This window comes from Caretta caretta, chromosome 3 (assembly GCF_965140235.1).
Source record: "Caretta caretta isolate rCarCar2 chromosome 3, rCarCar1.hap1, whole genome shotgun sequence".
Taxonomy (NCBI): Eukaryota; Metazoa; Chordata; order Testudines; family Cheloniidae; genus Caretta; species Caretta caretta.
In genome coordinates this window covers 202,444,113-202,458,913 of record NC_134208.1, presented here as the reverse complement: position 1 = coordinate 202,458,913, position 14,801 = coordinate 202,444,113, and the positions used below count along the sequence as shown (strand labels likewise).

Sequence of the window (14,801 nt, the reverse complement as noted above, 5' to 3'; positions counted from 1 at the left end):
ATAAATAAATGGTAATAAATTTAACATTGTAACATTACTTGCGTACTTCCTTGACCTGTATTTATTGACATGAACCAGACACATCTTGGAGAAATTTTTGGAAGCTTTGCTTCTTCTGTTCTCCTGTCTTCCTTTTACATTTGACGTGACCATGTTCTTCTTGGAGATTTTCCGAGGTTCGTGATACTAGAGGCACATGTAGATTATTGGGTAGACATTCACTTTGCTAGTGCATTTCTGCTTGGTTCATATACAGCTTAAGAATGGTAGTAAGTTGAGGAAAGGTTTACTTACGTAAATGCAGCGTAAATTGCTTAAGGGTCTAAATTCCTCTACCACAGGCAGTAGAGTGGAAGATATATTATTTTCCTATTGCAGAAACTATCCTGAGACATCAAATGTTTGTTTTCCCTGTTCCATAGGGATCATCTGAAATGATAAAAAGTTGGTGATGCCTTTGTTTTAAATGAGAGCTGTGTGAATTGCTGGGTTTTTTTTTCCCCATCTTTGTTTGTTTTTTGTTTTGTTTTGTGGGCTAAACTAAAAAATAAAAAAATAGTTGTGGGCCAAACCAAGTGGTTTGTTCAAACTGAAACAAAATGTTTTGTTGAGTTTTTCAACTTTTCTTACATAAAATTGTAAAATTTGAAACAAAAAGCTGTTTTGAATTGAAAAGTCAAAACGTTTCATTTCAAAAATGGCAAAAGGGAATGTTTTGACTTTTTTGGAATCTTTTTTCTGATCAGCAAATTTGACCCACATTCACATACTATTTCAGTTGCCCTGAATCGGGATTATTTTGGCAAAATAAGTTTCATCCAAAAAATGTTGCCCAGCTCGAATTATAGTGACAAAGATTTCTAACTCAAACAAAGCAGATTCTTCTTTCTTTGTTCAACTGGCTCTTACTCAGCAAAACATCCTAGAATTGACTGTCCTTCGCTGCAGGATGGAGTCGTATTTCCACATGGATTAACTGATATTGAACAATTTCCTTATGTACTCAATTAAAGGGCAGACATCTTTTTTCTTCCAGACCTATGTTTTCTCTCCCTACCTACTTGTCATTCACCAACTATTTATTCTGGAAATTGCTTAGAAAATACCATTCTCCATTCCTGTGTCTTTAGTACAATATTTCAAGGCAGCCATACAGCAAGGAATCTTGCTCTTCTCCTGTGTTATTGGTTAAGAGTCCTCTGCAAGATTCTAATTTTATAGTAAGCCTGCTTTTTTTTCAGCAGTGTTACAGTCTGTGTAAGTCTGAGAGTTGCTGGGTAGGTGTAATTCAGAGTAGAATTTAGTGTGTTATTTTTATCTTTAAAAAAGTAAAGATCCAAAGTGTGGTCACCATTCTCTCAGTATGACCGTATATGCTCCAATATTATATCAGGTCTAATTTTAAATGTTTCAAGCAATGGGGCATCTGCCACATCCATTGCACTACTGTTCCACAGTTTAATAGATTTCACTATTATGAAACTTTTTCAAATATTCCGACGTAAATTTTCCATTGCTTATTCTGTTCTCATTACTCTTAGCTGTTTCTGCTCTTGGCCACCTTAAACAATTCCTTCCCATCCTTGTTGTTTATGCTTCAGATCCTTGCTGACAGTTATTACATTCCTACTTAGTCACTGTTTACACAGGTTATATGTATTGAGCTCTCTCATTTTTCTTATTTCTCTAGGTACCTTAGGGAGGCAATGTCATCTAGTGGTTAGAGCATAAGACACAGAATCAGGAGACCTAAGATCTTTTTCCAGGTCATATAATCTTGTTATAGCTCCATTTCTGTCGTGAGATGGAAATAATAATGCTTACGTTCCTCTTTAAAGCTTTTTACGATGCTTGGGTAGAAAGTGCTATCCTGTTATCCTGGGCGCCACATTTCAGGAAAGATGTGGACAGATTGGAGGAAAAAGAGCAACAAAAAAGATTAAAGATCTAGAAAACATGACCTATGAGGGAAGATTGAAAAGCTTGGGTTTGTTGAGTCTGGAGAAGACTGAGAGGGGACATGAGAACAGTTTTCAAGTACATAAAAAAGGTTGTTACAAGGAGGAGGGAGAAATATTGTTCTTCTTAACCTCTGAGGACATGACAAGAAGCAATGGGCTTAAATTGCAGCAAGGGCGGTTTAGGTTGGACATTAGGAAAAACTTCCTAATTGTCAGAGTGGTTAAGCACTGGAATAAATTGCCTAGGGAGGTGGTGGAATCTCCATCATTAGGGATTTTTAAGAGCAGGTTGTAGAAATACCTGTCAGGGATGGTCTAGATAATACTTGGTCCTGCCTTGAGTACAGGGGACTAGACTAGATGACCTCTCGAGGTCCCTTCCAGTTCTACGATTCTATGAAAATATTATAAATAATTTCTGTTGCTGTTCTCTAAATTATCTCCAGTTGACAGACACCTTTGCGATAGTGAGGAGTACAGACTTAGCCCTTACATATAGACCCTTATCCTTCCAACACTTCTAGCACATGCTTACCTCTAAACTCATGCATCTAATGGGACTCCTCTCATTATTAAGGTTATGTATGTGCATTAGTGGTGGTATGACTGAGGCCATGTATTGTCACTTCCTTGGTCTGTGATTTGATATTGGTATCCTCTGCAGCCCTGAATCACATTGGCTTCTTTTATGACCATTTCTCATTGCTAACTCATCCAGTATTTCTGCCCTTTGTAACCTCTCCATTTTTCCAGTATTGCTGATTTCCAAGTATCTCCCTCCCATCCTATTCACAAAGACTCCCATGTCAATTTATTTGTCATGTGGCTGACCCTTCTTTCAGATTATTAACAGAGATGTGAAATGAAACCAGCCCTAGCAATGGGACCCCCATACAATCCAATTCATAGCTTCAGAGCCAGGAGGAACCATCATGACCATCTAGTTAGCCTTCAGTTCATTTTCATTTCTCGTTCTCTGCTGGATTAACTTTTCCAGTAAGATTCCTTCATCAATAATAGCCAGATATATGCATTCTAGTGTATCCCTTCCTCCACTAGCTTGTTAATATGATCAAAAAAGGGATCAATTTTGTCTCGTGCAACTTTTCTGTGTTGCCGATCACTGTGAGAAAGTGGCTTAAAAGGAAGGGGGGAGGGGAGTGTTCCTCTTCTCAGATAACCGATGAAGTTTATAAAATGCCCAGATATTATGGTGAGGGCTGAAACAATTAAACAATTAAAAAACCTTAATTCCCATTTTCAAAAGTGACTTGGGCACCTGAATATTTTTGAGAATCTGCGTCTGTCTCCTTTGAAAATGTGGGGTAGGCCCCTAAGCCACTTGAATGCTTTTGAAAATGTTACCTCATTTACAAATAATACATAGAGTAGCAGGACTACATATTATTCCAGGTATCCTTTAGGCCCTTATATGTTTTTCTCAATACTTTTCCAGTATTTTACTTCTCCCATTCCTTTATGTGGTAAAATATGGGGCCACATTCTGTATTCACACTCCTAGGAGGCCGCTTTCACCAAACCCCACCAAAGCCTTTTGTGTGTGTGTGTGTTCATGTTTTGGGACCCAAATATCATGCAACTGAAACACTCCTCCTCTCTCTCTATCTCTCAGTATAGTGGGTCCATGGGAGAAAAACGATAGTCATCAGCAGGGAATCCTAGTTTTCTGTGATAAAACACCCAAAGTTCTCCAACAAAAATAATCTTGGTTTTTTCGTGATTAAAATTAAATGCTGCACTTTAGTTTCACTAGCCCCGATATAGATAGGTATCAGTTGAACACAGTGTCTTACTGATATACAGTAGAACCCAGTGTATCCAAGCCACCATTATCCAGCTCTGCATCTTAACTGAACCACCCAGGGCTGCCAGCGGCTGGTGGTTCGGCTTCAGCCCTGGGTGGCTGGTGGTTCAGGTGGTCAGCCCCATGCAGCTGGTGGGTCAGTTAATATGGAGAGATGGATAAATGGGGTTCTACTGTATGGTTTTTTTCACAAAATGTAAAAACTAAAGATTCTCTGTAAAAATGCAAATTCCACTTTTTTCCATGGTAAACAGATTTCTAGGCTCCATGGTCATCAGACACAAAAGTATAGTCCATTCTGCGCAGGAGCAAGATCTTTATGACAAGCTGTGCCAGTAAATCCAGCTGTCACATAATATGAAATATGCTTGGTGTGTTTTTAATTTTAAAACAAGTACTAGTGAGTGAGGTCAAAAGCTCATCAGTCACCAGTTGTCCTGTCAAATACATAACTAATATCAATAATCCATCAGTTTTCTCTGTGTATAGAAGAAAAAATTATGTACCAGGCTGGTTTTTACACTTTTTTGACAACAAAAATAACAGTATGGATTTCCTTTCTTAAAAAGAAGTATTAAGACAAATTGTAATTGACCATTAATCAGAAACAGACTTGGCTTAAGTTGAAAATTGGTGATCCATTAGAACATCCTTAATATTCTCCTGCATGAGAACTGTAAACCTTGGTATGATGGAAGTACAATGTTCTGTTACAAAGGACATCAAGGGTATCTTCACAAAGAGTATACATGTGGTATTTTTCCCTTAAGAAACTTGTATCTTTAAACAGAACAAGTACTTGCTGAATGATGGGAAAGGTCTAAGTAATGTATAGGATGTTTAATGTATAGGATGCACAGAAGGGAGGAAGTATTTTTTTTTGGTGGACATCATCTGGGTGAGCATTTCATGGCGGAGAGTCCTTCTGCATTACCCCATGAAATATAATTTTGTAAATAACTTCTGAAGAATTACATGTATTAGAGAGGAGCCATCTCGGTGGGAAAGAAAGGCATTCTGTGTACTGGTGACCTACTGAACAGTACGCTACCCCAGTAAAGGAAAAGATCTCAACTGTTAACTGCAAGAGATTTATGAACATAGCTGGTGTGATTAAAACTAGAGTGCAGTTTACTCCAGTGCCAACACAGCTAAGAAAGTGTGTTTTGGATTCTATTCCTTCTTTTGCATTATCAATGAAATTATTTACTGTATACTTGATCCAAAACCCATAGGAATTAATGGGAGTCTTTTAACTGACTTCAGTGTGCTTTGGATCAGATCCTATGTAGTGGTTAGTTACACTCGTTCCAACGCATAGAAGGCAAGGGAATTGCAGAGGTATCGCTGAGGGCATCATTTGAAAGCCTTAGGGCCACACAAGGAATGATTTGACCCCTTGAACTCTTATTAATGGTAATGGTGAGTGAGAAGGAAACAAGCCAATTGAATTCTCTTTTCACAGCAGTGCACTGCACTTTATATCAGGGATGTGGAGAGAGATTATATTGATTATTTTAAAGAAATTAAATTGGAACATTTCTAAAGACCTGAGTTAGAGGAAAAAAAGAAAAAAAAAAGCTTAGGTTAGTGAAGTAGATAAAGACACAACATAGGCCTCGTGGGAATTGCCCAAGTAAGGTCTCTGTGATCAAGCCCGATACTTCAGTTTCTTGTGCTGCTCCTTTTCAGACCCAGGACTGTGTCCTCCTGTTTGTAGAAGAGCACAAAGAACAGCAGTTTCACTGTGGACCTGTCTTGCTGTGCTTGTTCGCTTGGCCAGTTTCCCCTTTTCCTAATACTCAGATGAAATATGGTAGTCGCTACTGAAGAAGCTGGTCATGCTTTTTTTTCCCCTTGTGGCATGACTGAGAAAACTCAGAACTCACTGTACCAATACGTTCAAGTAATTTTATTGCAGACTACCATCTATGGAGAATTGTTGCTCATTGGTTGGCCTTGGCAAGATCATTTACATGGTCACAAACGAGCTACTAAATTAGAACCCAGGAATAAAAGCATCTTTGACATCTGCTGTCTCCATTCCACCATCAAACTCACACCACTGCAAAATCTGCAATAATTCTGCTTGCATATTGTGTCAGTGTCTGAGATGCAGTCTGCCTCATTGTGATGAAGAAGAAGTAGCCCACTGTCGCAATGAGCTAGCTGCTAAGCTATGTAGTTGTATAGCTAGCAAGGCTATGAGGCCTCTCCACATTAGCACCACCTGTTTAAGGCTCCACAGATATTTGAGGTGAGGATGAGGTAGGGAGCTGTGGTGGGGGTATGATGGGGCATGCCTCCATCCCAATCAAGATGGCTAACAAGCTCCTCTGGAGCAGAGCCTGCTCCACTTGAAGGAAGCAAGTTTAAAAGGGAGAACTTGTCACAGGAAGGGCAGCAGCCAGGAGAAAAGCTGCTGTCCCTTACAACACGGTTGCTGGGAGGAAGACAGCATGTAAACTTCCGCCACCCACAAGGACTCACCAGACCAGATACAAGCTGATCACTCCAGGGAGCAGTTGAAGATAAACCCTGGCCCGAGGTTTAGCCATACCTATCTGCTATAAACAAGCCAGACATCAATGGATTCTCTTAAAGGAAAACTCAGACTGAATGTCCTTAAGAGGAAGGTCCTTGTACCTGGAAATCCAGGAAGACTGAAGTAAGGTTCCCAAAGGAAAAAAAAACTTTGGAAGGGAAGAGAAGAAACTCTGAAAACACCCAAGCGGGGCCCAGGAAAGCCCCACCCTGTCCCGGGCGTGGGGGTGGAGAGTGGGGTTAATTCTGCAGGAAACAGTCACAGAATAGCATTAACTGCATTTATGTCACGCAGAGCCTGATCCAAGTCATTGGGAGTCTTTCTGTTGACTTTGATGGGTTTGGGATCAGGTCTGTACTCGCTGGGTAGCAATGTGCAGCCAGTAACAGCACAGCTCCATGGCACCTGAACTGGTCAGGTCTTTGTGCCGAGCAGATTGTCCAGCCCTCTGATTGTCCGATGAATCACTGGGCTTGAAACCCGAGGAAGGTTTCCTGACTCTTTTTGCTCCAGCTGTGAAAGGGAAAGCATCTAGGCCTCAGTCTGTAGGTGATTGATTACTCTGTGTCAGAGCATCCAAGGAGGCTGTAGTCAGATTGCTATGTTCAAGCTGCGGATGGGCTTGCTGTTTTCCCTTTCACCCTTCTTCTGGTCGTTGTCATGAGAAAGAATGATGATTGCGCTATTTTGTATTCTGACTATGCTCCTTGTCACAGAAATAGATTCATTTGGTGTGATGATCATTGGTGGTCATGAGAACAAGACATCAGAATTTAAATCTGTTACACACTTAACACGCTTTGGTTCACTGGCCACATCCTCCTCTCTGATCACAGCCAAATCCTGAAGTCCATGCCCAGACTTAAAATAGCTACTTTATGCAGGGAGAGAGAGTGAGCACATTTTCACCTGATAATCTCAGAGGCCTTTACAAAGGCCAGGTGCCATTTTCACAGGTCAGGTTGCTTGAGGCATAGAACTTGTGATTTTTGCTATGATCACAGAGTTAGACAGTCTCAGAGTTAGGAACCAGATCCCAGATCTTCCACGTCCTAGCCCAGTACCGAGTCCGCTAGCTCCTGCAGTTAGAGATATTGTACAGATACACAGATATTGTGTATCCTAGGTTCTTCAAAGGTAGAGAAGTCAGTATTTATTTATGTTTATCTACAAGGAACAAGTATGTAGTGCAGGGGCGGGCAAACTTTTTGGCCTGAGGTCCACATCGGCTTTCCGAAAGTGTATGGAGGGCCAGTTAGGGGAGGCTGTGCCTCCCCAAACAGCCAGGCGTGGCCTGGCCCCTGCCCCCTAGCCAACCCCCCGTGCTTCTTGCTCCCTGACGGCTCCCCCGGGACTCTTGCCCCATCCAACCCCCCCATTCCCTGTCCCCTGATGGCCACCCCTGGAACCCCTGCCCCATCCAATCACCCCTTCTCCCTGACCGCCCCCGGAACCCCTGCCCCGACTGCCCCCCGCCACCCCATCCAACCCCCCCTCCTTCCTGACTGCCCCCCCGGACCCCTGCCCCCATTCAACCCCCCTGTTCCCCGCCCTCTGACCGCCCCGACCCCTATGCACACCCCCACCCCCGACCACCACCCTGAACTCCCCTGCCCTCTATCCAACCCCCCTCCCCCCCCGGCTCCCTGCCCTCTTACCGCGTTGCCTGGAGCACCGGTGGCTGGCGGCACTACAGCCGTGCCGTCCAGAGCACCAGGAGAGGCAGCCGCGCACCACGCAGCACAGAGCCCCGGCTCAGGCCGCGGCCCTGCAGGAGCTCGCAGCCCCGCCGCCCGGAGCATTGCGCCGGCGGTGCAGTGAGCTGAGGCTGCAGGGGAGGGGGAACAGCAGGGGAGGGGCCGGGAGCGAGCTACAAGAGAGGTTTCCCCACCTCTGAGGTAATGCACTGAGGGAACAGCCTGAGTTACTACAGTTCCTCTAACAGACCAGTAGAGGAAAACTAAACAAATAAAATCAGAAAAAAACGGGGGGAGAGGGGGGAAGGTTGAGAGGAAATGTTATGGCTTGGCCCAGTGGAGTAGCATGTGTCAGATCCAGAGTAAGTCAAAGCCTAGTGGTTTACAGCTCAAATTCAGCCTCTGTGGAATGAGGCACAGCTTCACTGCCGTCAGTGGTGTAGATCCCGCTTGTGCCCAGGCTGATCTTGCTCCTGCAGTTTCAAAGGGGTGTTCAAATTGGTGAAATAATTACAAAACAAAACACTAACTCACACTTGCTGAGGGGGTTCGTTAGTCTAAGTTCAGATGTACATACTGGAATCATGTTGACAGCAGAGAATTTACCAGATCCTTTTGATTGGTTTGTGTCCATAGCCTTCTGACCTACAGATTCCTGGCATATTTATTCCCCCAGCAGTGGGCTTTTTTACTCTGTCCTTATCCAGGAAAATTGCAAAGAATTGAATGCAAACTGAGTTAGGACCTCAGGCTTTGGCTCTAGAGGAACTGGAGGGAATGAGAATAGTTAGAAAGTTAATGAACAAACCAAAATAAATGGCAAGGTAGTACTATTTATGACATTTTATGTATGGGCCATATATGGGGAATTTTGATGCTTGGCTCTCATTGCAGTGAATGGAATGAGATCAACAGTGTGGCAGGACAGTCCCTCTGTACGAGACTGTACAATTGATGTCATGTGTTTAGATCCCTACACACAATTCTGAGAGTTTAAGGGTAATAATAATAAAAACACTTCTGTAAATGGTATAAATGTAGGCCATATTCATAACTAGTCTAATGTGATTATAACGTGGCCTTTCTCATATGCCACATTCTAGATATGCATTGAATGGGAAAATATGTATGTGCCGAGGATACTGTGCTTAGAATTAATGTGTGATTCCCCTGAATCTGTGCTTTCCCAGGACAGATATCGGTGGATGGATTTATGCGATACCTGGGTGGAGAAGAGAATGGCGTTGTTCCACCTGAGAAACTGGATTTGAATGAAGACATGTCTCAGCCATTGTCTCACTATTTGATCAATTCCTCACACAACACCTACCTCACAGGTATAGTACGGGAAGGATCTGATTTCTTACTTTGCAACATTAATAGCGTATTTGCAGTCATACTGGATGGATGCACTAACCACTCGGGTGTAAATGATCCCACACTCTGATTGTTTCTGAAAAGTAAGGACAACACAGACAGTGATTCTTATCCTGCTTCACAGAGATGTTACCTCCTTATTCTTATTAATATTGAACATCCATTGGAAGTTATATAGTTCAGTCAGTGCCTGATCCAAAAAGCCTAGTGAAGTTGAAAGATCCCCATGAACATAAACAGGCTCCGGAGCAGATGTTTAAGTTGGAAAAGAAATGGTTCGTTGTCTTGCGTCCAAGACAATATTTCATTACGATTCTTGAGAGGTGAACCAATATGGTAAAATCCTCATAGTAAGAACCTCCCTGCATCTACTTCATTTTTCCCCCTCTAATTGAAACTAATTGAACCTGAAGCTTTTGTGAGATCAACCTTCCCAATAGATTTGTTTTGGTTTGAGAGATCAGAGAGGTCCAGAATGGCTCATGAGTCTCCTGCCTTTCTGCCCCTTTCTTCTTAAGGAGGGGCGATCTGGGCTGCTAACTGCCTTCAGCATCTAGGCTCTTTGATGGTGCAAGCCAATTCTCAGAAATGCTGAGCTCCCAGAAGCTCCCATGACATAATTAAATTAAGGGCCTGATCTGTATTATTTATGCTCTAAAGTCAATGGAGCTTTAAAACACTCAAGACTGCAAGAGCAGATCATTACCCTGATTATGCTACATAAAGATTTAGGAGCCTATCTTTTGACTCTCCTTTTTTATAATCTTGGCCATAGGGTTTATCTCCGGGGAAAGAATTGTGAATTCACAATTTTAAAATGTTTTTTTTCTTTATTATATAAAAATTAAGCATTTCTAAGCACACTTGCCTAAGGGAATTTTGTTTGTTACATTTGATTTTATGTTAGCATCATCTTGTGTTATATTAAACAAGGAAGAAGTGATAACAGTACACAGTAAAAATCTGGCTCGTATAATTGATTTATGGTCTTTTTAATGTTACTGATTTAGAGACATGCCTTAGTTCTGCAAAATGCCAGGAAGCACTGATCCAAACACAACAATTCCATGTAGAAGCCCAATCTAAACAGGGCAAGTGGTTGTTAATTTGCATCTGTTATATATGTTATAGAACTTTCTGCAGCACCTACTGCCGCTGTTGTATAATTAATGAACTGTCAGTATTTCCATTAGACACCCGTAGTCCAGAGTTTTATACCTTGGCTGTAAATCGTATTGTATCCTAAAACTTCTCATGCTCTGCTCAGGAGCAGCTTTGTTTCTGCAAATTAGATTTAAAAAATATCAGCGTGGCTGCTTAAAAGTTAAGATTCTAATATATAGAAATGTATGATCTTTAGACGAATTCAAGCATTCTCAATACAAAAGCAGCTTTATTTTTATGGTGATATTTTGCAGGTCTATTGTCTGTAATGTGGACTGGGCCCTACTGATATACAGAAGAATCCATTTAGTTAGAATGGTGCAGTGTTACAAAGAATTCCTGATCCATGGAAACTGTCACTTAAATAGTAAGGCTGCTGTCCAAGGAGCTGTAGAGAAGTGGCAAGTCTCTCACATTAGTGGATAGGCTCATGGAGTGGGGAGGCAGTACAGGGCCAAATTCTGCTCCCATTTATGGTAGTGAAAATTTGCAGTCCTGCCCTTGATTTCAGTGGAGTAACTCTAGATTTACATAGGTGCAGCTCAGAACATGATAAAGCCCTAAAGGTCTAACTTAAAAGCAACCAACAGAACCGACAACTAGCTAACAACTAACAGAAGCCAGGAAGTACAGAATCAAGGATGAAACTTTGGCAGAAATCCAAACTATTCGTCTTAGATATCGTAAATGTCTCAGGACTGTAAATAATCTTACAGTATACACCTTAATATTGCAGCAGGAAGGAGTGAGTTACCAATTGTGTTTCAAACTTGCCTTGCCTTTTATGAGTTTAAGTCAGACCAAATTTGAAAAGAATTCCTACCAAATTGCACCAGCACGTTACTTGATGTACATTTTGGGATAGTTTCAGAAGCTACTCTTGGAAACAATAGAATTGTAGGACTGGAAGGGACCTCAAGAGGTCTTCGAGTCCAGTCTCCTGCGCTCAAAGCAGAACTAGGTATTATAGACCATCCCTGACAAGTGTTTGTCTAACTTGCTCTTCCAAATCTCCAATGGTGGAGATTATACAACCTCCCTAGGCCAGTGGTTCCCAAACTTGTTCCGCTGCTTCTGCAGGGAAAGCCCCTAGCAGGCCAGGCCGAGGGACGTACTGGCTGCCGCTTCCAGCAGCTCCCATTGGCCTGCAGCAGCGAACCGCGGCCACTGGGAGCAGCGATCAGCCGAACCTGTGGGTGCGGCAGGTAAACAAACTGGCCCGGCCCGCCAGGGGCTTCCCCTGCACAAGCAGTGGAACAAGTTTGGGAACCACTGCCCTAGGCAATTTATTCCAGTGCTTAACTATCCTGACAGTTAGGAAGTTTTCCCTAATGTCCAACCTTAACTGCCCTGGCTGCAATTTAAGCCCATTGCTTCTTGTCCTATGCTCAGAGGTTAAAGAGAACAATTTTTCTCCCTCCTCCTTGTAACAACCTTTTATGTACTTGAAAACTGTTATCATGTTCCCCCTCAGTCTTCTCTTCTCCAGACGAAACAAACCCAATGTTTTTCAATCTTCCCTCATAGCTCATGTTTTCTAGATCTTTAATCATTTTTGTTGCTCTTCTCTGGATTCTCTCTAATTCGTCCATATCTGGTGGCACCCAGAGCTAGACACAATACTCCAGTTGAGGCCTAATCAGCATGGAGTAAAGCAGAAGTATTCCTTCTTGTGTCTTGCTTACAGCACTCCTGCTGCTAATATATCCCAGAATGGCATTTGCTTTTTTGCAACAGTGTTACACTGTTGACTCAAATGTAGCTCTCAGTCCTATTTAACATATCATTTGTGGATTGGTAGAATTAAAATGCTGTTACAGAACAAGTGAAAAAAAGCTGTCATAATTTAAACCAGAAAAAATACAAAATCATGCTGAGAGTGTTTTAACTTTTGAGATACAAAATGTGTGCCCTGTCTCTTTGTGGGTTCATGTGCTCCATAAATCTGAGACAGCTGGCGTGGAACGGGACTTAATAATTAGATTTTATAGATTCATTACAAAAGCTGAGAGCCATAGATTTATTTTCAAGCTAGCCCAGATACAGCCGTGTTGCTGTTTTCATTTTTTCCGCAGACACTTCATTCAGTTTAACAGGTCAACAAATGCTACTGGATTGTAATCTTATTTGTTGACTGTTGAAGGGGTTAAAGGCTTGGAAAGTTGGGAACAAAAGCTTCAGCAACATCTGTGTACTCATTTGAGCAGTGCAAATGGCAGTAGCAACCAATCATGTAATCATTATTAAGGAAGTAGGGAAACCATTCAGTCTAGCAATCCATCTTTATTATGGTTACAGTTATTGCCCTACTAATTATCAATCCTTTTGTTAGTTTTTAAGCTAAGAAAAAGGCATCCCCAAAGAAACACTGTTACAACATGAAGAGAAACATATGTACAGTCTGACTTTATTTTTAATTGTCGTGACCATTTTTCTAGCCTTTAGTAGAAACAAGTCCTGATTATTTATTTAGAAGCTTTATTGCTTCCCCCTCCCCCTGAAAGAAATGCAACAGTTAAGAACAAAGGTAAAATCCATCAGGAAAGAAGTAATTTCTATTAATTCGAACGTGGTTTAAAGAAATCTCCTCTTCGGGGCAAAAAATATTTCTCTCACCACTGATTTTTTAAAGAAATATCCTTCAGACATTAATCGGCAGTCCTGTTTTGTGACTGATTTCTTCTCAGAGTTGCCTGAAGTTATTGCTGTTGTCACAGTGGGGAGTGACACTGCAGCAGCATTCCTTGCAGCACTGGAAGCCAAGCAGTAATGATCATTATCTATCACAATCGTTTTCGCACACTTATTTAACCTTTAAAATTATATTTTGCCATCCGCCTTTTTGCCTGTTAAGAAGAAAAACAAATGCAGGATGCAGAGCTCATCAGTTTTGTGTTGAGTGTGTGTGTATAGACTGCAAAGTCTGCCCAACTAACTCCCAACCCTGCTTCACCTCCAATATCCATTTCCTTTACCTGTGCTCCTAGGCCACTGAGCATCTCCCATGAAGAATGCCGAGCAGTATTCCTTGGATACAAATTCATTATCTCCTTCTTTATTGCAACAATATTCTTTGCTTACAGCACCCATCTGCTTTTGTGCTTCAAGTACTGAGCCCACAACTTGCATCACTTATTTGCAACCTTCAACACTTCCCTAAAACCTTTCCACCCAACCCGTGCACCCACCTCCCTTCTTGCACAGGATCTTGCCAGCTTTTCCAAGCAGAATAGACCTTCCCAGCTTGTGGGTTACCAACATCTACCTCACAACACCTGAAGTTTCAGGGGTGGGAAGGAAATTAAGATGGGCAAAAAAACAACAACAACAAAAAACCCAACACCATGATGCTCCAGCTTCACAATTTCAAGAGACAACAATGTGCTGTTGAGGAGGGGGAGGACAAGACGGGACAGTGACCAGTCTGAGGTTGCTGTGTTATGTAGCAGCACTAAGCTAACTTTCCTCTCCCCTCACCATCTTCCCTGCTGTCACTGAACACTTGTTGAGCTGCTGGGACCAGGCAATAGGGTAGCAGGGGCCACTTTACAGTAGGTTTCCCCCCGGCCATCTCTGTCTGGGTTTTTCCCACCCCTGCTCTGTTGGCTTGGAGGGTAGAAGAGCTTGGGAGAGGCAGAAACCTGGTCACCAGGTGGGAGCTGAGCAGGGTGGGGAGAAGCCCCAGGTATCCTCTCAGGAGCAGCTTCTCATTCTCCCTCCATTCAGAGACACATAAAGAGTGTTGCTTTCCATGGCAACAGGGAAAGTTGGGGTATGGGCACCTTTGGGCAGGACAGAAGCAGTGATGAGCTGCCAAAATCTTAATAACCTGTTCGCTCCTCACCCCACGATGGGGTCATAGCCCCCCTAAGAGCCAGAGGGACCTGCCGGGGGGCGAGGTGGGGAGTCCTGGCGGTGCTTACCTGGGGCAGCTCCCAGGAAGCATCCCGCATGTCCCTCTGGCTCCTAGGGGCGGGGTAGTGTAGCTGGGGGGAGCAGGGGGAGCGGCCACTCCCCCTACTGATCACATCAAAAGTGGCGCCTTAGGTGCCAAATCTGTGGGTGCTCCGCCGCTGGAGCACCCATGGGGAAAATTTGGTGGGTGCAGAGCACACACCACCAGCTCCCCGCCCCACCCTGCGCCTGGCCCCAGCTCGCCTCCACCCCTGAACGCACTGCCCTGCTCTGCTTTTCCGACCCCCCCTCCACTTCCTGCTAATCAGCTGTTCACG

The 14,801-nt window shown here is 42.9% G+C and overlaps 1 protein-coding gene across 7 annotated transcripts in view; it reads left to right on the top strand.

The window, feature by feature from the left end:
• Positions 1–14,801, top strand: part of PLCB1 (phospholipase C beta 1) — a 666,388-nt gene that overhangs the window by 464,572 nt on the left and 187,015 nt on the right. For all 7 annotated transcript variants that reach the window (XM_048842561.2, XM_048842562.2, XM_048842563.2 and 4 more), the window contains exon 10: positions 9,219–9,365. In XM_048842561.2, coding sequence (XP_048698518.1) covers positions 9,219–9,365 — 147 coding nt within the window. The remainder of the gene's footprint in view (positions 1–9,218; positions 9,366–14,801) is intronic.